The sequence below is a fragment of the Apodemus sylvaticus genome, chromosome 2, assembly GCF_947179515.1.
Source record: "Apodemus sylvaticus chromosome 2, mApoSyl1.1, whole genome shotgun sequence".
Lineage (NCBI taxonomy): Eukaryota > Metazoa > Chordata > Mammalia > Rodentia > Muridae > Apodemus > Apodemus sylvaticus.
The window spans coordinates 137,946,930-137,972,252 of NC_067473.1; the positions used below are offsets into that span (position 1 = coordinate 137,946,930).

At 38.2% G+C, this 25,323-nt stretch overlaps 1 protein-coding gene across 6 annotated transcripts in view; it reads left to right on the forward strand.

Annotated features, from left to right (window-relative positions):
* The window catches only part of LOC127679002 (contactin-4), a 358,955-nt gene that overhangs the window by 146,018 nt on the left and 187,614 nt on the right, over positions 1–25,323 (forward strand). For all 6 annotated transcript variants that reach the window (XM_052174443.1, XM_052174445.1, XM_052174444.1 and 3 more), the window contains exons 4-7: positions 3,144–3,246; positions 6,306–6,490; positions 19,683–19,819; positions 21,464–21,593. In XM_052174443.1, coding sequence (XP_052030403.1) covers positions 3,144–3,246; positions 6,306–6,490; positions 19,683–19,819; positions 21,464–21,593 — 555 coding nt within the window. The remainder of the gene's footprint in view (positions 1–3,143; positions 3,247–6,305; positions 6,491–19,682; positions 19,820–21,463; positions 21,594–25,323) is intronic.

Genomic DNA, 25,323 nt, shown 5'->3' on the forward strand with positions numbered 1-25,323 from the left:
TAAGCTGCTTAGTTTGAGGTGTTTTTTGTTACAGGACCATTCTGAATCTAATACAAATTTTATTTCACGAATAAAATGTGGAATATGCACACGGTGGCATCCTGTTTTGCAACAGGTCAAACGGAACATGGTATGCTATGACATGGGCCTTGAAAACATGCCTTATAAAAGAAACCAGACAGGAAAGACACCACTTGGAGACTGGAGAGAGGGCAGACAGCTATGAACACTGGCTGCACTTACACTTAGAGGATACAGATTCAGTTCCCAGAACCTACATGGCAATTTCCAGCTATCTGTAATCCCATTTCCAGGGTTTCTAATAGCCTCTTCTGACCTCCAAAAGAACCAGACATACACGTGGTACACATATGTATATGAAGGCAAACATTCTCACCCATAAAATAAAAAGAAATAAATATTTTCAAAAGCATGCAGATATATGAATCCATTAATATGAACTACCCAGAGAGAGTAAATCTACTTAAAGCAAGTGAGAGGTTGCTGCAGGCACGGCTGGGCAGGACTGCACACCAGCTGGGTATTGACAGTAAATGGGCATCACAGATATTATTTGCATATTGGAAAGGCTCAGAAACCAGATTATGATGTCAGTAGCACATGTAAACAAACTTTCTAAGAATCATTAAACTGGGTCCTTAAAAATCAGTGACTTGTTAATACCCACGATATGTTTAAAAATTATTTCTTTTTAAAGTAATTTTGATATAGTAAGAAACAAAGCAGAAAAAAAAAAGGTCTTGATTCTGTCCAGTCACTTAAAAACTACAGTGGTCTGGAGAGCAGGCTATTCTGAGGACAGGAGGAGTTTTATGTAACAGTTCTACAAGTGTGGACTTCAAATCCACACTTTAATAGGATTTTTAGAATGGAGAAAAAGACATTTGAGAATCTGAATACTGAGTCCATATGCATCCTGATGCTCACAGCAAGTTAATATGAGATAAACATAGTGCTCACTGTCATCTTCATAGAGTCATTAAAGAAACATGCGGTACATGTAGAAAAAGGTAACACTGGGGCAAAGCCAATCACTTCTAGGACATCCTTGCCTATTGTATTTTTAATGGCATTGTCTCATCTCCGTCCAACATGTGATAGATTGCCATGCAAACTATCTTAATTTCCTCTTGCTCTCAAGGCGATTTTTTTTTTCAATTAACACCAATCTCTGAGTATACAGCCACATGGGCGGCACTAAAAGGTGTTAACTTGCTCACTGCACCCCGAGTCATACTACTGATATTTATGGGATGATGATTCAACTGTGCAGACGGTTTGTTAGCAAGTTCAGCAGCTGCGTGTGAATGCTGCTGTTAGTATGCACCGCATCATTACGCAGCCAGCTCTGTGCAAATGCTCAAAGGGAGGCAATCAAACAGAGGTGCAAGAGAAATTATGACCGAGACTTGAGAAAAAGAGAGAAATAGCTTTGTTTGTGAACAAGTCAAATGTGGCTTTGGTATATTTTAATTTACTCTGGCAGGTTTATACCCTGCAGTGGAGACAGGGCAAACTAAAAGATAAACACGCAAGCTTTTGAGTTTTAACTTTGACCATTAACCGAATCTTGGTGGGACTGAAAACAAAGTGTTAACCCCTTTGAGATTGCAGCTCTGCTGTAAAAGGACGGAGAGCTATGACCAGCAGTTGTACTCTTTTGAGGGTTAAGAGTTGCCTCAGTCACTTGGTTTAAAAGGCCCCTGTTATCTCCCTAGTGTGCAGAGAAGTATGTATTCAGGAATGCCAAACTTAAACCCATGAAGATAAGAGGGCTCAACAGTTAAAAGCACTTATTCTTGCAGAGGACCAACATCCAGTTTCCAGCATGGAGTAGATACCAGTCACTTACAAGCTATTCATACATACATACATACATACATACATACATGCACATAAAATAATCCGTCTAGAAAAGATTTTTAAAAAAACACAGGGGAAATTAATCTCAAAATCCCTCCTAAAGTTAGTATTCCCTGTTTTTCTAGAAAAAAAAATGAACAGCAACAGCAGAACTGTCTTCAAGTTCACCCTTCCACAGCAGACCTCACGGTGAACCTAGCAACACTGTAGAAATCTAACTTGTAGTGCTGAGTTGTTTCTTCGCAGAGTGATTAGATCCTTGTGATGACTCTGTTTCTAAACCAGCACAGGAAAAGTGTCTGCAAGATGAATAAAATCAGCTCTCTTTGTTACTGCACCTGTTCCCTGTTGCTGTCCGTCCTCCCTTGTTACTGTTTTCTTCTGAAACTTTGCATTTCTTTTTCCTCTGACTAAGGGAGACCTAAAAGAGAGAGGAACTGGAGACGCCACTCCCTTTGGAAAAAAATGAAAACTAGATAACATGAAACCCTTTCTCACTACTATTGAATCAATAATCATGGGAAATGTCCAGAGATTAAAGAGAAATAAAACCGTATGGCAGCCTTAATCAATGAGTCAAGATAGTATTAATAGGGAATAAATGAGATGTTTTTAGTCATTAAACATGGATGCAGTCTGTTGGGGCTGACACTGTAACTTGTCATCACAAGTGACCTCTCTAGATATGGCAAACTGTGACTACCAAGGTAACTACTACTCTGTTGACAGAACAAGCACATGTACAAACTGCCTACTGTAGATGCATATCATTCGTTACAGGGTGAAAATATAGGATTCAAGCTTCTGATGCTGCCTTGAATGCACTCGTTCAGATTCATTCAGGGTGACCTTAGACACAAATAAACACTGTGGCCCCAGAAGGACTGTGAGAAATCACTATGTAGATACCATAAAGGATGTATTTTAAAAGTGATATCTAAGTAGTTTAATGTTCTGTGCTGTTTTTTCCAAGGAGTGATATTCCTACTGACTAAGAACCTATCGACTAATTTTCCTTCCCCAACCCCAAGCATCCTTTCCAAAACATGTCTGAGAAACATGGAATGTAACTCTCTGAAGTTGGTGTAAATGCTGTGATATGAATTTTTCTCTCAAAGAAACTGGAGAGGATTTGGGGTTGCCTGTTGTTAGAATAGAGCCGACGTTAGATGATGGAATTAAGGAGTATCTATATAGAAAGAAACATTTATCTACATCTTGCAGAACCTCTGAGACTTGGTTTCTTTGTCTGTTCACAGGGGTGATGGGTGAATATGAGCCCAAAATAGAAGTGCAGTTTCCGGAAACCGTCCCGGCTGAGAAAGGAAAAACGGTCAAGCTGGAATGCTTTGCCTTAGGAAAGTAAGTTCTGTCTGTTCCTCCTGCCCTCGGCTCTGGCAGGTAGAGAATTGTCTTCGGTACTCACAGCTATGGCTTCTGAGCTGTCTGAAAATCAAATCGTCTTTTTCTTTGTAATTCTGTATATGCATCTTTGATTCTTCCTTCTTCCTATGGAGAGCGACAGGTAATGGCTCCAGAAGGATTGGGCTGCCACAAGTGACATGGTGACAAAGGAAAGGAGAATAGGCCATTCTGAAAAAGTATTTCATTGTGTGATTATGACCTATAATACACATGCTGTCTAACCCAGAATGACAGGAAAACAATGGCCTTCATTTGAGGTACAGGCAAGCTGACTGTTTGGAAAAATGGGAACTTTCATTCTAGCTCCACTTACAGAGGACACATAAAATCTTTCTTGCATGTCTCTTCAAATTACACAACTCTCTCATTTGGATTCCCTTCTGATCTTGCTAGAAATAGAGGAGAGCTGATATCTAAGAGTCTATTTTAGAGTGGTCTGAAAATTATTCACAACTTCATTATTCCATCTGGATTACACTTAGAAGAACCTCCTTGGAAAGCACTTAGCCCTTTCCTTAGACGAACTTCCCAGAGGGCATGGAAAAGGAAATGCAGGTCTGCTGGTAGTTTTATATGCCAGTAATCAACAGGACTGGTTTAGCATCAACAATATAAACTACCACCAGAAGGGTGAGTACTAGTACCCTCCTGGCTTTAAATGGACTGGTCTGTATTTTTTCCTAGCCCTATCTAGCCAGCTACCCATTCCTAATTCTGCCTGTTTTTTGTTTTTGTTTTTCCTGAGCCTAAGCATTTGTGAAAGCCACAAGTTCTTACCCAGTCCTGACTCGGTGTATAATATTTTTTAAATGCACGTATTGTGTTTTACAGAAACTTTAGGCATCATTTGCATTTACAATTTTATTTTCAACTCCAATGGAATGATTGTTTTCAATTTGTGGCAATGCCGGCCACAGTGGTATCTTAACTTGGGAACACTTTGATGAGGTTTAATACAGTGGTAATTTTGTATCTCCTAAAAATGTGCCATGGTATATAAATTGTGACAGAGCTGCAGGACTGAACACTAGACGGAAATGAAAGGCAAGCTGTAAAGTCACATGTAAGACATGGCAATGATTTATTGCTGAGAAGAAAAGCAGACTGCACACATTGTAATGTGGTTGGTCTTAAAATTTTAAAGTCTTTCTGTGAACCTATAAAATAACTGAGGAGACAGTAAGAACAGGCAACTGGAGCATCAGGATCTATATCCAGGGATGTTTGCAAGGTGTCACATTAAAAAACCCCTCCCTGGAGAAAGCAAAATTCACCTTGCTCACACTTCCAAAGGGTCTATGAATTAAAGTCTATTCACAGTGCTTAAATGGTGCGAAAATAAAAACAAAAGGCACAAATTGGGTTCCTCAATTCCACACGAATTTGCACATCTAGTTGTTGAAACACACCATCACGGCCCACTTAAGATCAGAAGACTAGTTTAAGTGCCGTTGTGCTTAATGGCACGTGTTGCGTATACATTTGATTGGATGTAAAGGCACCCACCATGTGCTTCTGATGGAGCCCTCCTGCAATTTGAGTCACTGTCTGCCTAATGAACTTAACAAATGTAGTAGCACTGATAGTTTTAATTTTTTAAATACCATCTCAAATTTCCGAGAGAAGATTGGCAAGTCTTTCCTGTAATTACTTCTCTGGGATTGTTGTTATGAAAAATGAATTAAGTTAAATCATGACATCCCCTGCCAGGAAGCGGCAGCAGTCCTCAAAGCTGAGGTGAGCTTCAAAACCACTCGTTTGCAGACAGGTTGCTGCCCTCACTGGCAATTTAAGATGTGTTCCAAACACTTATGGCAAGATGATAGATGTGTCGAGACGACGTTAAGGCTCCACAGATTGTTCTTTTTTTTTTTTTTTCATCTTGCTACTTTAATTATTGTTCTTACAAACCACCTTCCAAATGGACCTCTATAAGTGGCCAAAGGCATCAATATGTAAATAACAATAAGGACAGACACCAACTGTGTTACCCAGATCAGTCTGTCTTGAGTGAACTATACCTCAATGCCAGCAATTAGGCTGTAGTTTCCAGAGACTATGAGTTCATTATTTCACTATCGCTTGTTCTGTATGTGGGTGTAGCTTACAATGTGGTACTCACATTGCTGGATATTTAGAAGAATAAATTGCTTCTGCTCTCTACTGTAGTGTTCCAAATTTAGAAGGAACAAACAGCCAACATATTATTATCTCATGATTTATGGGTTAGAAATTCAAGCAAGATTTTGCTGGGTGACTGCTCTTTGTCTCTGTGATATCTTTGAGGGTTTCATGGTATACAGCTGCTGGAACCTTGGTGGTGTAGAGATCCCCAAGGAAGTTTTTTTCACATTTCTGGCATCTTGAACGCAAGGTTGTATGGATTTGTCATTAAGTGAAACTACCCACTGAAACATCTTCTGTGTGGCAATATTGAGGTGGTCAAATATCTCAGAGGTACCCATAAGAGGGTGTTCCAAAATAAGAGCGTGGAAGCTGTCTGGTTCATAGTACTTGAATCTACAAGTTTACTCAGTATCACGCATGCCTGTTTATTAGTCAGAGTAGTCAAAGAACCTGACAAATTCAAAGAGAAGGGACATAAACCTGCTGTCTGTGAAAGGAGTGTATAGGAAGTTGCTTCTGTCTCACTTCTCTCACATATGTGCCTGAAAATTTTTATTCAATAATTATAATCTAGAAACCCATAGATATTAGAAAATAATAAAAAGCATATTTATGTTGTTCTCTTTCAAGGGTAATGGTGTGGAGGAGATTGAATGCCTTGTTTGATGTTAGGAATGTTGATTTTATGAAAATGTGAATAAGGCTAGGGATACATGTTGCTAAAAATAATGGTAATATAGAACTGAATTGTGGGAAATGCTTTAATGTGTTCATGGCTTTGGGAATGACGAAAGGAGTTAGCAGGAAATCGCAAAAATGAGACAGAGCTTTCTTTAATCTGGTTCATCCCATTTTACTCTCGCTCTCAGCCCAGTCCCAAGTATCCTATGGCGAAGAGCTGATGGAAAGCCGATAGCAAGGAAAGCCAGAAGACATAAGTCGAATGGAATTCTGGAAATTCCCAATTTTCAGCAGGAAGATGCTGGTCCATATGAATGTGTGGCTGAAAACTCCAGAGGCAAGAACATAGCAAAGGGACAGTTGACTTTTTATGGTAAGTATTCAGTTATCTTTACTGTTACATACAGAACGTTTCATAGTAAAATCATGCACTGGCAGATCTGCGGTGGGAGACGTTGTATTAAGGGATCATGTAAAGAAGGACTGTATAAGACTCACTTTTCTACATAATTAGCATGCCCTAGTTGACTCTGGGTGTGGAAAGTAGAGGTGGGGGCAAGGATGTTGAAGGAGCAGAGAGGAAGGAATTAAGCTGATGTGTTTTAGACACGGATGATAGTGTGAACACACTCCCAAAGGAGACGGTTTTCCTGTTTTCCTCTTCCCATTGAGCTATCAGCCTGACACCGGAAGTAAGTTTGTTATTCGTGTGTGTGTGTGTGTGTGTGTGTGTGTGTGTGTGTGTTAATTGAAACTCTATGATCTATTTTTAAGGCTCATCCTACTCCTTCTTAAATGCTCCTTCTTAGTAGCAATTTAATGTGGTGTCATGATCATTTCAAAATGCACTCTATCCAAATTTTAGTTCTCAGTATGGACCTCAGAGCACAGCAGAAAGAAGATCTCATCACATAGATTTCTTTTTATGTGAAGGAAGCTGCTCTGGTTCTGATCAAATCATCTGTATTGACCCAAATGTAAATGTAAAATCTGTGTCACTGGAAATGCTTCAGAGCTGTTGATGTGAAGTCCAGAAAAGGGTTTCACTGGAAATGAATTTTAAAATTAATTTGAGATATTCCAAGCAGATCAATGTGTCTGATTGTTTATGTATTTGATTGTTTGTTGTTTGTTTATTTTGAGGCAGAGAGAGACGGTCTCTATGTTGTATCTCTGGATGTTCTGGAACTCACAATGTAGATCAGACTCACTTTGAACTCACAGATGTCCTCCTGTCTCTGCTAGGATTAAAGGCATGTGCCACCACACCCAGCCAGCTGCACACATTTTTATGTGCTCTTCTTCCAAAGTCCTTTATTTTAAGGCAAGCTGAAAACTACACTCAGTGATCAGGTTGGAAAGCAAGGAGCATATCCAGCATCAACCACTGGCCTTCTTCTCCCCAACTCTCACCATTTTAGACTCATATACTGCTAAAGCAGCTAGTATGGTATGATTCTAGAAAATTCTTCATAAAATGATCAGGACAACTGTAGTTGGGGGAAGAAGAAACCTCACTTTTCTTATTTATTTGTCTTTATACCTATACCAAATGATGGATTTGATATTTGGCCTTAGTCTTAAATTATGAGAGTCAGTGTCTATTTTTGATGGGCCAAAATGTATAACATACCACAGTTACCTGGAAACTCACAAAAAGTAAAAGTTACAGGTTTATTCAGGGAGAAGCAACTGACTTTTTTTTTAAACTGTTTGGGATTTATTTTCTCATCCACCTGATAATTATTTCCTTTGTGTCAGGTAGAAACCACTTGAACTTATTTTTTTTTTCTTCTTGATAAAATAGACTTTTATATTCATTGATTTCTGCATGGTATTTAAATCACTGGATGAAGTGAGTAAAGTTACTTACACTTGCATGATTTTCTTCTAAGGTGAAAGACTTGCATTAGTATGTTAAGAAGGTGTTTCCTATAGCCAAGTTTTATCATTGATCTTCCCAGGGATTGGAGGTCTCCATCCCAGCAATACAGCAATGCAGAGTCACCCTGGTGGAGAAAGAACCTTCACACAGGGCCCCAACCTTGTCTAAGATAGGTGATTCCCAAATATTTTGCCCTAAAGGAGAGACTCAAGGGCTAATGGGGGCTAACAGCCTTTGCCTTTTAAATTGCATTGTCTGCAGCAGTGCTTGATGAGGGAACAGAATAATTCTCCTGTTTTCTGAAGATAGCAGAGTGTTGCCTCCTTGTCAGTCAGCCTTGATGTCAGATCAGCTGACTCATGCAGCACTTGGCTATTGTATCTGTTTATTCTTTTGTTCTTCCTCGACCAGCCTATCATTGATAGTGTTATCATTGTCACAGGATGGGGGTTAATTATGCAGAAGTGCTTGCCTGTCATTTTTTTCTTGTGTAGTTTTTTTTTTTTCTGAAGGGAGGGGTTTGGAGTGTTCCCAGTGCTATGTTCCTAATATCCAGCTGCCTAAATCTTCAAGCTAAATGAATTATTATAATTAAAACCACTGTGCAGAGTCCCACAGAGGGAGACAGTAGCCCTGGTCACTTATCTAGGATTGTTCTGCCTTTGTTGACAAGGCAGTTCCTTACACATTAAGGTATGCTTGCTCAGGAATTAGGAACCTTGGGGTGTGCTTAGAAATCTATATATTCAATTGTAATAAGAAATAAAACTTGCAGAAAAATGGATGGATATAGAAAGAATAAATATAAACAAGGTGACCAAAAGAGGATAAAATGTGCATGTGCTCTGTCATATGTAGATGCTGCTTTCTGGTGTAAATATATACATATTATATAAGTAGGTATCATTCACAAATGGACATGAAAGAAAGTGGAAGATTGTAAGAGAGAAGCAGGGATGCGGGCATGAGAGAGACAAAGAAGTGGAAAAACAAACTTTGTTTGAATGGCATGGTGATAGCTAGTACCTTGTACACTAATTAAAAACTAATAATCAAAAAAAAGTAAGGAAAACCATTATTTTGTTGCTGTAACACGGCGTTGACCCATTTAGGAGCTCTGCAGTAACAGTTCTGGTAAAATGGATTTTTATTTCCTTCTTTCACTGAAAATGCATTTACCCTTATTGCAGATGCTTACTGAGTAGGTTCCCATTGTGCTTACCTCCTCTGTGTGAGTTGGGAGGTACTTGGGTCACTGCTAAGTACTATAGCTATGTCCATACAGGTTAATGTGTGCCAATTTGTCTCACCATAGATGAAGACGCAAGAGGAGTTTCAGATATATGACATTTAATATTACTTTATCTTATTTGTTTATTTTGCTTGGACCTATATTTTGCCAAGACAGGTAACTTTGATCTGTTCTTTCAATCTTTTATTTTTTAACTAGAAAAAATATCTTAAAATATAAATATATCTTCAGATACAGCATGGTTAAATTTTGTTTCCTGTGCCAAAACTGTTCCAATATATGTTTTACATGTTACGCATTTGTTTAAAGCTATCTTGATGTGGCCCTAATATGTGGGTGTCCACTGCTGTATAGTAGTAGGATGCTAGAAAACTCTTTGACCTCGAGGACTTGATATTTTACCAGATTATTTACAGATAAAGTGATCAAACAAACAAACTCAATATTTCAGGTTTTAGTGAGAATACAAGAGAAAATAATGACAGTCCTTTGAGATGAAGAAAACAGCTGCAAAGAAAGAGTCCTAAGGTCAAGGAGTCTGGGAAGGCTTGGTTGTCAAGACTGACCTCTGAACAGAAATTCCAAAGTAAAAACACATACCCTTTACACAGAAGCCCATATCAGGCAGAAAATAGGGAGGATCAGAAGCCCTAACAACTGTGTGACAAGCTTGAGATGCAGGGAGGAAGTTCATGTTTCTATACCATAAGGATGGAGGAAAGGATGTACATCTAAAACAAAAGTCAGAGCTAGGTGTACCTCCGTAAGCCAGGTAGAGCTGAGGCTTTTTTCACAATGCATGGGAGGATATTGAATGATGAAATGGCCCCATCTGATTCATGATTCTAAAATGCTGGTTGCTTTGCAATGAGTAGATGTTTAAATCACAGGAGAGGTAAGGACAGTTAAGTAGCCATTTGTCCTGTCTATGTGACCCATGTTAATGACTGGGACTTTGAGAAAAATAAAGATGGATATATTTGGGGGAAATCCAGTAAGGATTTCCCATTTCATTCCTCCAACTATCCAGTTTAGAGAAAAACTCACTACCAAAGATATTGGAGTGTGTGATTAATGTTTACATATTAAGAAATAGAACTAGATCCCAAATGCTGTGCTAGAGGCTCTGCAGCTTCAGTGTACATCCGAGTAAGCAGGAAATCTTAAGAAAATGCAGAATATTGGACCATGTCCATGGTGGTTTTGAATCGGTAGATAAGAGGTTGCATTTCAGTTAATTTCCCACGTGTAATTCTACTGCTGATGCTTCTGTGGGTTCCTTTTCCTCTGGAAACCTTCCACCTCACTGTTTCAGAAAGTTCCACAGTCATTCCATATACTCCAAGTAGAATCAGAAATCTAAGTCTAGTAATTTCTTAGATGTCAGAGAAGGAAAGCATAGGGTATATCATTCTCTTAGAACTTGTTCATTATTACACCCGATAACCTCAGGAGCCACTTCTTTCTCTGTACAAATATATAGGTAGAACTACAATCCTTGTGTTGAATAAGGAACTGTGAACTAAGAGTCTGATAGTCAGTGCCTTTTACAGACTTTCTCCTATAACAACCATTGTTATATTCATCTCTAAGAAAGTGAGAAATTTGTATCCCAATAAGGAAGTCTCTGTTTCAAGGAATTTGCTAACTCTTTTGTTGGAAGAAACTATTAGGCCTATTCCTTTGATTTCACAAATACAATAGAAGCCTAGGGACAAAACCATACTTTGCCCCAAATTATATATGGTGTAGGATTTGACTATGCTTGGATCTGCACCTTGCTATCCCATAGATGCTGTGGTTGCTCACAGTTTAACACTTGGATAAAATGCATCAGGGACTCATCAATCAATCACCCTGGTACTCTCTGCAACCAATGAATGCCATGCATGAATATTTCTGGATAAACAATTGACTCTTTTCCTTTCCCTTTTTTTTCTAAGTGTTTTGTAGGATATGCCTAGACCTTGTTTGCTCCTGTGTCTAAAAAGAAAAAAGATGTGGGCTTGATGGCACTGCAGAAGGTGTGTGTGTGTATGTGTGTGTGTGTGTGTGTGGTCATCAATAACTAATTACAAAGGAATTTTGTGCACAACTTCCTAATTCCCTGTGAATGGACTATGTATATGTGATAGCTAGATAATATTCAACACTGCAAAGAGGCTTAAAGGACAGAGTGACCTGAAGATGAACACAGCAGTTAAGGTGATTTCACAGTACAGCAATAACTGCTTAATTGTACTAGGGAGAACTCATACTGGGCACCCTCAGTCACACTCTGAGTATCACACAAGGTGCATCCTTGATTTTTGCTTCTTTGCTTGCATATAATGACACTGATGAATTAAGTTGCTACAGTTTATCACAGAGTGCATTGACTGTGAGAAATAATATAGAAATGGAAATAGATAGAAGCTCCTCACCCCATATTAAATGGCAAACCGAAAAGGAAAGAACCACACTAAGGAAAATAAGCTTCAAGTGTCCCTTTAAGAACAACAACAACAAAAAGTAATCACTAAAAGTCTTAAATATGTATTTATGGTGTTTGTATCCACCAATACCTACCATATTGCAAGTTAAAACAGATTTTGGATTTAGAAGGTGATTTGTTTTAAATGACAAAAGCCAGTGTGTATGTTCAAACTTATCATACTTTAAGAAAAGGGATTCTATTTTCCCAAACCAAACAGCTATGGAAATGGATAGTATTATCTGTATTTTTGCAAATCTCTTTAGTTTCTATTTTAATAGAAAATAACCTGGATTCTCATATGTATTTTTATGTGTTGGTTTGTTTAAAGAATATAAAGAAAATATGGTTTCTCGCAGATATATGGTTTGAACGTGGGCAATTCATGGATGTTCTGCAGGGATTCTGGGGATCCATGGTGGTCTAGTGGTCATATTTTGAGCCTCATAGGTCCAGATGAATACTCCCAATGTCATTGATAGAACAGACATAATTTAAGTTCTCTGGCTAAAAATGAGCAGAGCAGGTCAATGTACTAGTCTTAATCACTGTATTCTTAATCTGGATCAAAAGATCCCTGGACCTCCTGATAAGATATGAGTGATTCCATTTAATGCTGTGTTTGCCTTAGAAATGATAGACTTCATGTGATACTGGTGAGAGCCATATGTAAGTACTGTATATGGTTGAATGAATTTGGAATTTATGGTGGACATGAAAGGGAATGAATTCAGTAGAGTCAGACCTCATGTTCAGAAAAAAATAATTCCTGTTAGGCTACTGTCTTAGGTTAATTTTAGGGGTGGAATTGGCCTTAGTGTATCAGTCCTAAGGCATTTTAAATAGGGAATATATTGTAATTTAATTTTTATCTCACAATAACTGATTTATAAACTCATAAATTGTCCATAGTATCCATGGGAGGAAAAGAGAGAATATGTACTTTTTTATAGCAATTGTCATGTGTGTCCCTGGATAGTATTACCATTTCCCAATGTATGACCTTATACCCATGCACACAGGAGCAGCACTCATTTGACTCAGTGAGTAAAATCAATTCATCCATCCATTAATCAATAAATCAATAAACAAATAGAGTGAAAACATAAAGTCTGTAGTAAGATGGAGTCTTGGAGCAGAAGTCTTGGAAGGGCAGACAATATCATTGTACATTGTATACATATATGAAATTTCCCAAGAGTCAATAAAAGCTAAAATTATAAAGGAGAAATAAGACAGTAGAGGACACACAATAGTCAAGCTGTGTGAGTCAAGAGGGCGGCAGATGAGGAGCCCTGCAGTTGGCAGGACAGAGAGAGTCTAGAGGAGAAACATTGTAGAGTGGAATGTTTGTTAGGCATTGAAGAGAAATAGAACATTCCTGAAGATAAGATGATATTAGCAAAGATATGGAGGCAGGAACTGGCTTATTATTATAGCCAAGGATGAAGAAAACCTATCTGACAAGAGCTGAGGATTCGCTGGCTGGAAGAAATTGGGTGAGAGCAGATGGCAGATGAGTTTAAACATTAGCCCAAAGATATGAAATAATGGTGATAGTCTCTTAATGAATGTCACATTGACAGCGGGTGAAGCACATTACAGACCTCATCTAATATCTCATATACACATGGCTTTCTGCAATCATATTTGTTTTCTATGTTAATGAGTACCTATTAACAGAAATATGCCTACTATGACTTGCCTTCTAGGGTGTCTTCACATTTTCTACTGATTTCTCTATTATATTTTATGCATATGGGTATTTTGCCTGCGTGTAAGTGAATCATGTGGGCATCTGGTGCCTGTGGAGATCAGAAAGGAGCATCCAATCCCTTTGAACTGCAGATAAAGATGATTGTGAGCCACCATGGGCATGCTGAGAACCAATACCAGAGCCTTCTCTCCAACTCCTCAACATGGTGGCTTTTTATGTCTGTTTGCCATTGTTATCTGTGAAAGTGTTGGTACAGAGGCATCTCCTCTACCCTTACCAAAAAAAAAAAAAAAAATAATAATAATAATAATCATTTGGGTCTTATAAAGAAATCAGAAGACCATAAACAAGAAAAGAGTATGTGAATCAAACAAAAATATCGTAGAAAAACACAAGAGGCATGAATCCATTGGTTAAAAAATAAACCAAAGTTGGCTTAGCAGTTAACAGCATATCGTCTCTTGTATGGGACTCAAATTCAGTTCCCAGCACCCACCAAAAAAGACTTACAGATATCAGTAGTTATAGTTCCATGGGATCCAATTCATTTGGCCTCTACAGTGTGTCCTCACATGCTCATGCAATCCCTACACACAGAGAGACACAAAATTGAAAATAAGTAAAAAAAAAAAATTTAGAAAACAGTGTGATTAAGATTCACATATGAAAGTCCCAGTCATATTCAACTATCTCTCAGTTCAGGAAGAAAACATAGGTGTTTTTTCCTTCTTTTTTCTTTTTCTTTTCTTTTTTTTCTTTGATTTTTTTATTGGATATTCTCTTTATTTGCATTTCAAGTGTTATCCCCTTTCTGAGTTTTCCCCCAGAAACACCCTATCTCATCTCCTGCTTCTATGAGGGTGTTCCCCTGCCTACCCACACCTGCCTCAGTGCTCTAGTATTCCCCTACACTGGAGCATTGAGCCTTCCCAGGACCAGGGCCCTCTCTTTCCATTGATGCCTTACAAGGCCATCCTCTACTACATATGCACCTGGAGCCATGGGTCCCTCTATGTGTACTCTTTGGTTGGTGGTTTAGGATCTGGAAGCTCAGAGAGGGTGGGGGGAGGTCCGAGTCTAGTTGGTTGATATTGTTGTTCCTCCTATGGGGTTGCAAAACCCTTTAGCTCCTTCAGTCCTTTCCCTAGTTCTCCATTGGGGTTCCTATGCTCAGTACAATGGTTGGCTGTGAGTGTCCACATCTGTATATGTCAGGCTCTTGCAGAGCCTCTCACGAGACAGATACATCAGGCTCCTGTCAGCAAGCACATCTTGCCATCAGCATTAGTGTCTCTATACAGTTTGGTGTCTGTATGTGGGATGGATCCCCAGGTGGGACAGTCTCTGGATGGCCTTTTCTTCAGTCTGTCTGTAGTGGCCCCATCCCTCATTCTGAGCCTTGCCTAATCTCTGGATATGGTCTTTATAGGTTCTTCCTTCCCTTTGTTGGGCATTTCAGCTAATCTCATCCCCTTTGTGTCCTGGGGGCCTCTTGTTTTCCTGGTATCTGGAACTTTCTAGTGGCTACCCTCAGTTCCCCACGCCCCACTGCTACACACCTCTGTTCAACTTCCTGACCCTCTGTATATCATCCCTTCTCTCCCCATATCTGATCATACCTTCCCTTTTCCCGCCCCCACCGCTCTTCCTCTCAAATCCCCCCACCCTCTACCTCCTGTGAGTATTTTGTTCCACCTTCTAAGAAGGACTGAAGCAACCACACTTTGGATTTCCTTCTTCTCAAGTTTCATTGGTCTGTGAGTTGTATCATGGATATTGCAGGCTTTTTGACTAATAGCCACTTATCAGTGAGTACATACCATGTGTGTTCTTTTGTGACTGGGTTACCTTGCTCAGGATGACATTTTTCCAGTTCCATCCATTTGCCTAAGAATTTCCCTAAAACTCTTCTTACAGCTACAAGATCTTATATCAGAGCAGTGTTTCTCAACATGGATGTGGTTAGTCATTAAGTCATATTTGACATGAAATGTGACAAATGTTTAATGATCAAAACAAAGCAACTCTACTCTGGCTATGTTCAGTATCTTCTAAGAACCCTAGGTCCTTGTAGAACTCACTTGGAAACCCTATGAGAGAATGACCACCATTTTAGTGTGAGTACTAGCTGGGAGACCATCACAGTTGAGCAAAGGTACAAGTTGAACAGTACCTTGCAGCACAATGTAAGTGTACTTTTAGTGATGTATGTAAGTTGAGGGTCTGGGACTTATTAAAAATGAGTCTATAATTATAAACTATACATTCAAACATTAAATGGTGGATGATTAGTACTCTGGAAATCTGGGGACATTAGATTTAAGGCAAATTGAGACTATCTTGAAAATTTTAAGATCAGGGTTAAAAATCCTAGGATATAGATTATACACATATGTATTCACATGCATATGCATATACACATACATATACACATACACATACATATGCATATAAACATACATACATACATATGGCAAAGTGAAACTGAGTACCTCCAGAACCACTAAGCTTACTACAAATAAGAGCAATGGTATAGCTAGCCCTCTACATTTCCTGGAAGTGACTCAATCTCCAAAATTATTGAAGCCATTAGAAATAAATGCAAATGTCTATAGGCCAGCTTTGCAAAAGTTACTTAAAGGATTTTGCCTACTATGCCCTTTCTCTTAGATATTTAAAACTCCAAGGTCTAAGGCCAAAGCTTGCCCTTGTTTCTGTGAGAAATTTCTGGTTTGGGGGAATGAAGAGAGGCAGATACCTCTGTGAATTGTTTGACCCTTGAGTTCAAATTATATTTGTTTGAAATAGAAATTATTATTGGATAAGAGGCTTGTATGATTCTAGTGGCTGGAATATACAAACCCTGATTTAGGTCATTTCTGGCAGTTATTGAACAAAAGATTGAAATGAAAAGATTGTTCATCTGTCAAAAGATGAACAGTGTGACAGGGTCAAATCCCAGTGCAGCTGTTTAATCTTATATTTGAACTTGTGGCTTGAGACAAGACATAGGAGTGATTCTTCTGTTTCAAATGCGGAAGAATGCAAAAGATCAAAACAGTGATTTCTTTTTTGATATAATTTTTTTTTAAATTTTGATTTGCTCATGAGCTCCAAAAAGAATACTTAGGAATTGTTGGAAAAACAACGATTCACGTGGGCATCTGTGAACATATGAATACATATAAACTATCTCTACCAAGCAGAGACTTTGTTCTTCAAAGAAAGAATCACCCAATTATATTATATGTGATTCATCCAACATAAATAATTGGGAGTGACTATGTGTTGTTTTGACCTGTAGATCTGCAATTGAAACATTAAAATACAAAATGTCTCATTCCTTTGCCTTATACAAAAGGTTCATCAGGTGTTTGTATACTCACACCCACCCACACACACACACATGCATGCACACCCGCACGTGAATGAGTGCCTGTGTGCATAAATCGGAAATAATCTCAAAGTAACATTTCTTGGAATGCTACTCACCTTGAATTTTAAGACAGGACCCCATCAGTTCAGTTCAGCTGTTCAAGCTGACTATCTAGTGAGCCCCACAAATTTACCTGTCTTTGACTTTCTGTGCTGGGATTACAGCCATGTCTCACCATGCCCCTCCTGTATATGTGAGGGCTAAATGTTGAACTCAGGTCTTCATACTTGTATATCAAGCACTTTACCGGCTAATCTATCTCCCCTCGCCTAGACATCCCATTCATCACTTCCCTGGTTTCCTCTGCAGTTATTCACTTCAGAATGCAAAGAGGAAGGCATGTAGATCATGTTAATTTGGCTTCTGTGAAGAGATCTCACTTTGAAGGAAAAGAATGTACTTGATGACTGTTGTCAACCAACAAATTAGTTCAGTATTAGGCAAGTTAGCTGTGGATTTCACCTCAGCCTGGACCAATTATCTGTTCTGTTGAGCTCCTTGACTTTCACAACCCCATTGCCAGAGAAAGAATGAGCCCACAGAAGTATCTAATTAGGTTGAAATTTGCAAGGTCATTTCAAACTCTTTTCAAAGCCTCCCTTTCCTACCCTAGCTCCTTGTGAAGTAGCAAGGTTTGGCTTGCAGATTTCTATAGTTTTGAAAGAATGTAAATAAAGAATATATCAAATAAATAAAAAAAAAAGAATGAATGAATGAGCCCAAGTGTTGCGGGAAGTGGGTGACATTGAAGTTTGTCTCTACATGGATTTGTGAAGTTTCCTGTTTGAACTTCAACTTGACATTGATGCATAAGTTATATTAGTCCTTCTTGGTTTTGCTTTGTATTCCCTCCCTCTTATTCAAAAGTTTGGTCTTGTTAATATTCCACAGATTTCAGTGGCTTTCTTTTTTCCTTTGTTTCCCCGGACTCTGCAGGAGGTGAATACGCTGCAGGTTGAATGTGTATCTGGCAGGCTAGGCTGTTAGTCCTAAAGGAGCTGCACGCTGGCTTCTCCCAGTAGAGCTCTGGGAAGATATTACCTCTTGAGCTTCCCTTCCCATTAGCAGCCGGATGATAGAGGACAGCAGCCAACTTGCAGCTCTTTCGATGATGCAGGTTATAACCCTTCATTCAAGCTAATGCTTGTTGATGTTGTAACGTTTTTTTGAAGTTGACCCTTCTGGCCTCCCCTCTTAAGCAGCCATGCATCATCTCCATCAGGAGAGCGTTTGCAAAATTGTGTTTTGCTCTCTGAAAAAACATGGAATTGCTTGTGGATGGAAGAGAAAGAAACAGCATTTATCAAGGAGTTAGAGACCTCTGCTGGTTGGTTAAGTGACTTATTGAGTGGTTGTCTATTTTTTTGTTGTTGTTGTTTATCATCCAGAAGGTAAGATACATAGCTTGGTCTTCACACTACTTTTCTCTTTGAATTAAATTATCCATCACTTAAAGCCTCACTAAATGGATATACCAAGGTCAAATCAACTAAAATACATGTTAAGGACATTCAATAATATCCCTGATTAATACTAGTATCAACTCTACTTATTAAGTTAACATCAGTAGTTAGTACCCTGTATTATAGATAACTACCTGTAAACAGATTACTACCCCAATTAATCGCTGTAGTTATCTTCTATAGGAGTTTTAGCAAAAGGTCTTCTACCTACTAAGCATACAAATGTAGAGAAAAGCATGAACTATGCTGTAGGCAAGAAGTGATACTTATTAATATATTTATGGAACACTGTTGAAATATCTATTGAGATCATAGAAAAGGAAAACATGCCTTCAATGGAAGCATGAAAAACGTGACAGAATGTGGGTGTTGGGGTGATGTTCAGTACCATGAAATGTGAGAATTAAATGCTTCCTTGAGTTGCATGTGAGATTATGGACAAAAACTGATTTTCTCAAGGGGCTCAGTAAATTCAAGACTCACTGTCTTTAAGGATCATACTGGGTGACTAGCATTCTTCTACTATGAGATCAGCAAATAATGAATGATAACAAGAGTTTTCCATGAACATATAAGGACATATATGGGCTACAAAGTTGTCCATGTAGCCTGTCAAAATGAAATATGTTGGTAAGTGATGAGTTAAGTTGTTCTAATGAAAGAAAACACAGTATAGAATGGTTTCAATGAGAGGCATTTACCTCACATTATCTTTCTAAAAATAAACAAGTAGCCCTCACTACTGGATTGATTTGTTTCACAATGTCTTTCAAGGGCCAAGGTGGGCTGGTCATCAGTTCCATCTCTATATTGATGTTGTCTCTATTTCCAAGCATGTTAAACGTTTTATCATTTTCTTATCAGTGCAGAGACGTGGGTCTCCAGGACTAGTGTCTGAGGGTGCCCTTTCCACTTTCACCAGTGACAAAATGGAAAAAAACTTAGACACTTGGTTATTTCTTAATGAAAAGGAATCTTGAAAAAGAATAGGTAGGAATCTGTGAAGGCTACTTAAAGTTTTTTTCATGTTAAAAACAAAACAAAACAAAACAAAAAAACTGCAATACTGAAGGGACGGGAACAATTTAAATCATGGTAATAAAAGTTTTGTAGGTTCTGCCTTTACTGATTAAAAAAAAATCCACAATATGGACCAGAAACATCGTGTTCATAAAAGGTCATACAGTCTCCATAAATGTCTTCTTATCCTTACTATTTGTATGTCATTTAGAAAAGTAATTTTATTATTATCCCATTTTAATTTTAACTTGCTTAGAATAAAGAAAGTGGCTATACAATGTCTAAATGCCTCTTCTTTGTTTCTTTTGAATGTCTTTAGCTCAACCTAACTGGGTTCAAATAATAAATGATATTCAAGTGGCCATGGAAGAGAGTGTCTTCTGGGAATGCAAAGCAAATGGGAGGCCCAAGCCTACCTACAGGTGGCTAAAAAATGGAGACCCACTGTTAACACGGGTAAGTAAATTAATGGTAATTCTGTCTTAATATAATGTAATGTTTAATGTGGCCTCATTGCTATGGAAACAGAATAATTTTGAGTTGACTCCAAAATAACAAGCAACTAAATGCCACAAACAGTAGAAAAAGTTGACAAATAGAAATTATAAATAAATCTTCCTAGACTTCTACACCAGGCCTTTGTAGCCAACAGATGAACACTTTGGTAGATTTAGGATAAGAAAGCCACACAGAATGTCTGAAACCTGTAGTTTGTAGGAAGTGACATTTGAGGAACTGCTTCAGTAGGGAAAATCTTTATATCATATAAGGATGGTGATACAAATGCAATATGACTCTCAAAATTAAATCACAGGAACAATTATGTCCAATTTAATTTTCTTTATTGTATGCTATTACAGAACATCAAATGTTACTAGAATTTGATGTTTTCCTCAGTCCCCATATTGAGAGCCAACTTTTGTGCTCAGATTTCTTCCTTGCATAGTATACTTAAGAAAGAGAAAGTCTCTGCCTGGAGCTACTGGTAGAGAAAGGGAACAATTTCTTCGGCCCATCCATTGTACGGCCATTCTCAGCTCCCTGGAAGGCTCCTTTGGTTCATTATTCCCTCTGTTATAAAAGTCAAAGAGAATGCAAGTGTGCAAGTTCCCACACACTTAGCATTTTCCTCTTTTCATGAAATGTGAGAGAATAAGGATGACTTGATCAAAGTCCAAAAATGGATCCATTCAACTAAATAGCTGTCCTTCAGAAGGCAGATTTTTATTTAAGGCTTTGTGTTCACTCGGTAGGTGTGTGTGTGTTTGTGTGTGTGTGTGTTTAATATGGAAAAAGATAATCCTCAGTGATGTTCAAATTGATGTTCAAGTTGCATGACTTCAACTTGACACATGAGACTGTCATATATACTATCTTTCTTCCTTCATCTGGAAGGAAACAAATCATAAGTGTAAATCTTTCCATTGACAGCAACCAAGCATCAGAATATTGATGTATTTTTGAGACATGGTGTCACTATGTAGTGGCTAGCCCAGAACTCACGTTGCAGACAATCCTATCTATGCAGTGATATGTCTGCCTCTGCCTCCTAGGTCCTGGGATTCAAGGCATGTGCCACCACCATGCCTGGTATAATAATGAATTATTAATACATATTTTTTATTGGTAAACTCAGCAGGTACTAAAAATTGGTATGTGCTGATAATCCTATCAGTCCTTGAAGGTACAGCTGGTGAGAATTAAAGAGCTCTAAACTCTAAATGATAAATTTGATTCTGTTTTCACCCCTTTCCCCAATTAGCACAAAACCATTGAGTAAAAACAGCTCTTTGACTTTCAAGGTCAAGTTCAGTTATTTACAGTGCCTATTCGTCTGAATGACTTCACGATTAAATTAACATGGATGCAAAAGAATCCTACAATTTAAATTCCATTTACCAACTGATATGCTGCTGGTTCCATTTGCCATCTGACCTGGCACAGATTTACTTGACAAATAAGCAGATCATGTTAATGTAAATTGCTTATATGATGACTATTTTCCTCCCATTAAGCCCTCTTGACATAACATGTAGCAAAACTGCCTTAAGTCCTCAGATGTAGAAGGTCATATTTTCATACTCCTCTTCTCTTTCACAGGATAGAATACTAATCGAGCAAGGAACACTCAACATAACAATAGTGAATCTCTCGGATGCTGGCATGTACCAGTGTGTGGCAGAGAATAAACATGGAGTTATCTTTTCCAGCGCTGAGCTTAGTGTAATAGGTGAGTCATTATAATGGAAAGAATAAAAGAAGAAAATCTCTCAAAAGTCACTTAAATAGTAAATAAATTTGCCAACCATAAATGTTCACTCTTCGAGAATATATAAAGTGATCTGTAGGTTTGAAGATGTTCTAAAAATAAGTCATAAAGCCTGTAAGCAATAGGAAGAGGCCACTTTCAAAATAGGCCTCTTCTAATGCTTACAGAACCTAGCATGGCTCCCTTGGAATTTGTTTTTACATTTATCTATCTATAGACTACATTTCTTTTATTTATTGGTTATTTATTTACATTTGAAATGTCCCAGTTTCCTCTTTGCAAACACCCATCCCAGCCCCTCTCCTACCTCTAATGAGGGTGCTCCTCCACCCACTCACCTACTCCCACTTCAAGCCTCCATCAGACCAAGGACCTCCTCTCCCACTGATGACAAATAAGGCCATCCTCTGCTACATATCCAAGTGGAGCCATGGGTTTATGCATGTGTACTTTTTGGTTGGTGGTTTAGTCCCTGGGAGCTCTGGGGGCATCCAGTTAGTTGATATTGTTGTCCTTCCTATGGGGTTACAATCCCCTTCAGCTCCATCAATCAAGAAAAGTTTCTGAAATACATCTGCTGTGATCATTCTGATTTGGTACAACTTCAGCTTGTGGGGAGTAGAGCTGACTGATTGGAAAGGATTATTTGAACAGCTGGCAAAGTGACTATTATTCTTCCATGTTTGAATTTTCCAGTCTGTTTACTGACAGTTTGCTGATGTGCTGTGTCTTCCTTTTGACACTGACCTCTCCTATCCACATACCTACCATCATATCTTGTTCTCTGTTTTGCCTTTAATGATTAATTACTTGATTCCCCAATCTATTTTCTGAGGCAGTCTCTCAACTCCTCTCTTCCCTTAGTACCCACATTTATTCTTACATACATCCAGTGCTTACCACATACCAACTGTGTTCTTCTGCTGTTCATTTGATGCTACGGATACAGTTTTCTCACAGGTCAATAGAATACACTGTTCCTGCCTGCAAGGCTTTCAGTCCCATTCTCTAAGCATCAAGATGGCTTCCTTAGGAAGTCATATGCCCTGTGCCTGGATCACTCTCTCCCATTACTGATTTTTGTACTGTCCCTTACCTTTATCTCATTAATAACAGAGGCCAGGAGCATTTATACTTTGATACAATCATTCTTTTTTTCCCCTACCCACTGCACTTTAATCTTCCTGTGGTATCAAAGCTCATAATTGTATCCTCAGAGCTGAATAAATAATTAAGTACATGGTAAGTACTCAATAAATACTGAATGAATATGGTGAATATGTGAATGAAAGAATTGAGATATCATTTTAGAAAAAAGATTTATGTATCAGTAAATAAATGGTTGAATAATTGGTTAATCTAATCTATAGTGGGCTTCTTTTAAGTCCAAGAAAGCAACTTGCATTTGTCCCATAGAAATTTCTTAAATTTAACTATTGCTAATAGAAAGATAATAGTATAGGTCCAAATGCACCAAAATGCACTAAACTATTTCATCAGTGTCCCTTAATTTAGAAGGTCTAATCACTAGGTTCTGACTGAACCATAATCAAAGGAATATGAAGAAAATCATACAGACAAGAATAACTCACATACCTGATAGCTTTTCTAGTCTCTAAATCCTGACTCTCCCCTTTCAAGGCTCTCTTGCATGCTTAGCATATAGATCTTACATGGGAAGTATACAATTTCAAATTGACTATCTTCTAACCTGTGTAAAAGAAGGAAGGAAGGCAGTCTCCACAGCTGCTTTTCTTGCTAAAGTTTTTGGATTAGGACAGCATCCTGTCAAAGGCAAAAGTTTCTGTGAGTTCAGGGAGCCACACAGATTATGTATGGCATGCCTCAGAAAAGAATGTGAATGCTTCATTTTCCTGGCATAATTATCTTCCCAAATCATCACCTTATAATACCATTACATTGGGTGTTAACACCTCAAATCAAGATTTCTAAAAGCACAGAAAATTCAGGTCAGAGCCTAGAAAGTAAAAGTGAAAGTTCCTGAGAAAGAGTTACCTATCCTTATTGTAGCCACATTTACCATGAGGAGCACAATGTCATCCCAGTAACTCATGGGTCAAACTAGCATTAAAAACAGGAGGATTGGTAGCAGCTGAAGAAGAATTTTGGGTGATGGGCTGTACTGGACAGCTGAGCCTAGCACAAGCTGGACTGGAAAATTTAGACAGGAAGAAGTAATGCCACGCAGAGTAAATTGGCCTGAAATCAGAAAGAACCTGAAATGATTTCCTGTAAATATAGAATCCTGAATATCTTTCTAAAAGAATCAATTCATGTGACTAAAGCATATATAGACAAAATTTAGCTCAAGACATAAAGATGAAATCATATTAATGAACAATTGCGGAAACTCTGAAATGACAGATTTGAAAACCTTATCCTTTAGAGCCTGTTTTTCTTTCCAAACCTGACACATTATGTATTTTGAGTTAATTTAAGGGAATTTGTGTGTTAGCTGGGTAGTTCCCCAGAGTCTTACTCAAGGGATAAGACATTTGATCTTTGAAAATTCAACATAGATTGATATTGCTTAGCTGCAGTAAACTATAATAGACTTTTATTCCAGAAGAGACTTTGTTTCTCACAAAATAATAATACTCTGACACTTTGAGCTTCAGTACTCTATTTCTTATTACTAAAAGAAATGAAAAAAAAAGAGAATTGAAATTATATACTTTTCATTAGGAAAGAAAAAATATGTTGGTTTCAACAATTCATGCAATATTAGGATTCTTCAGTGCTGTAGAGTATCTTCCCTTTAATGATAGATAATAGCCCTAATGTCATGAATAAGAAATGTCTAGGAAGTATACACTTAATAGGCTTTTCCCATGGTCTGGCTTTATGCTCTGTGTGGATATTTAATATATTTGTAATATGTCTATTTCTAATGGAAACTGTTAAATAATTAATGGAAGTATTGGGTGCTTTGTTCACAGGGCATAGGGGAGAGATTTACCTTGAGGTCAGTACATTAGCATTGCATAGAGATTTCCTGGTTTTTAATTGGCCAATTATAACTTACCTTTTGTTGTTGTTGTTGTTTTGTTTTGTTTTGTTTTGTTTTGTCTCCTAAGGATACTGTTACCAAAATATTTTGAACTTTCTAAATTACAGTTTCCTTTATTCCTTTTGTGGTATCATATGTGACATGATCAGGCATGGAGGCAAGTTTATTTTACCCATCCTCAAAGTCTTTGTTTCCTTTATTATCTTACATCATAGATGCAATTTGGGGAGAAGTGTCATAATCCCTGGGCTTCTTGGGGTGCTACATATAAACCGTGAGTGATATATGTAACTCCACTCCTCTCTTTATTCCTGGAAATACATTAGAATTGAAGTATCTACAACCCTGAAATTACTGGGAAACTTGATTGTTAAATAAATCAGTTTAAAACTAATGGCCAACCCCATTGGAAGACAGCAGTCTCAACTAACCCAGACACCAGAGAGCTTCCAAAGACTGAGTCTCCAACCAGGAGCATACACAAACCAGTTGGAGCCCTTGGCACAAATATAACAGAGTTCTGCCTTGTCTGTTTTCAGTGGGAGAAGATGCATTTAGGCTCCAGGGAAAGGGGAGGTTTGGTGGGAGGAGCAACCTCTTGTAGGCAAGGAGGAAAAATGGGATGAGGAACTGTGGGGGGAGGGGACTAAGAGGAAAGCA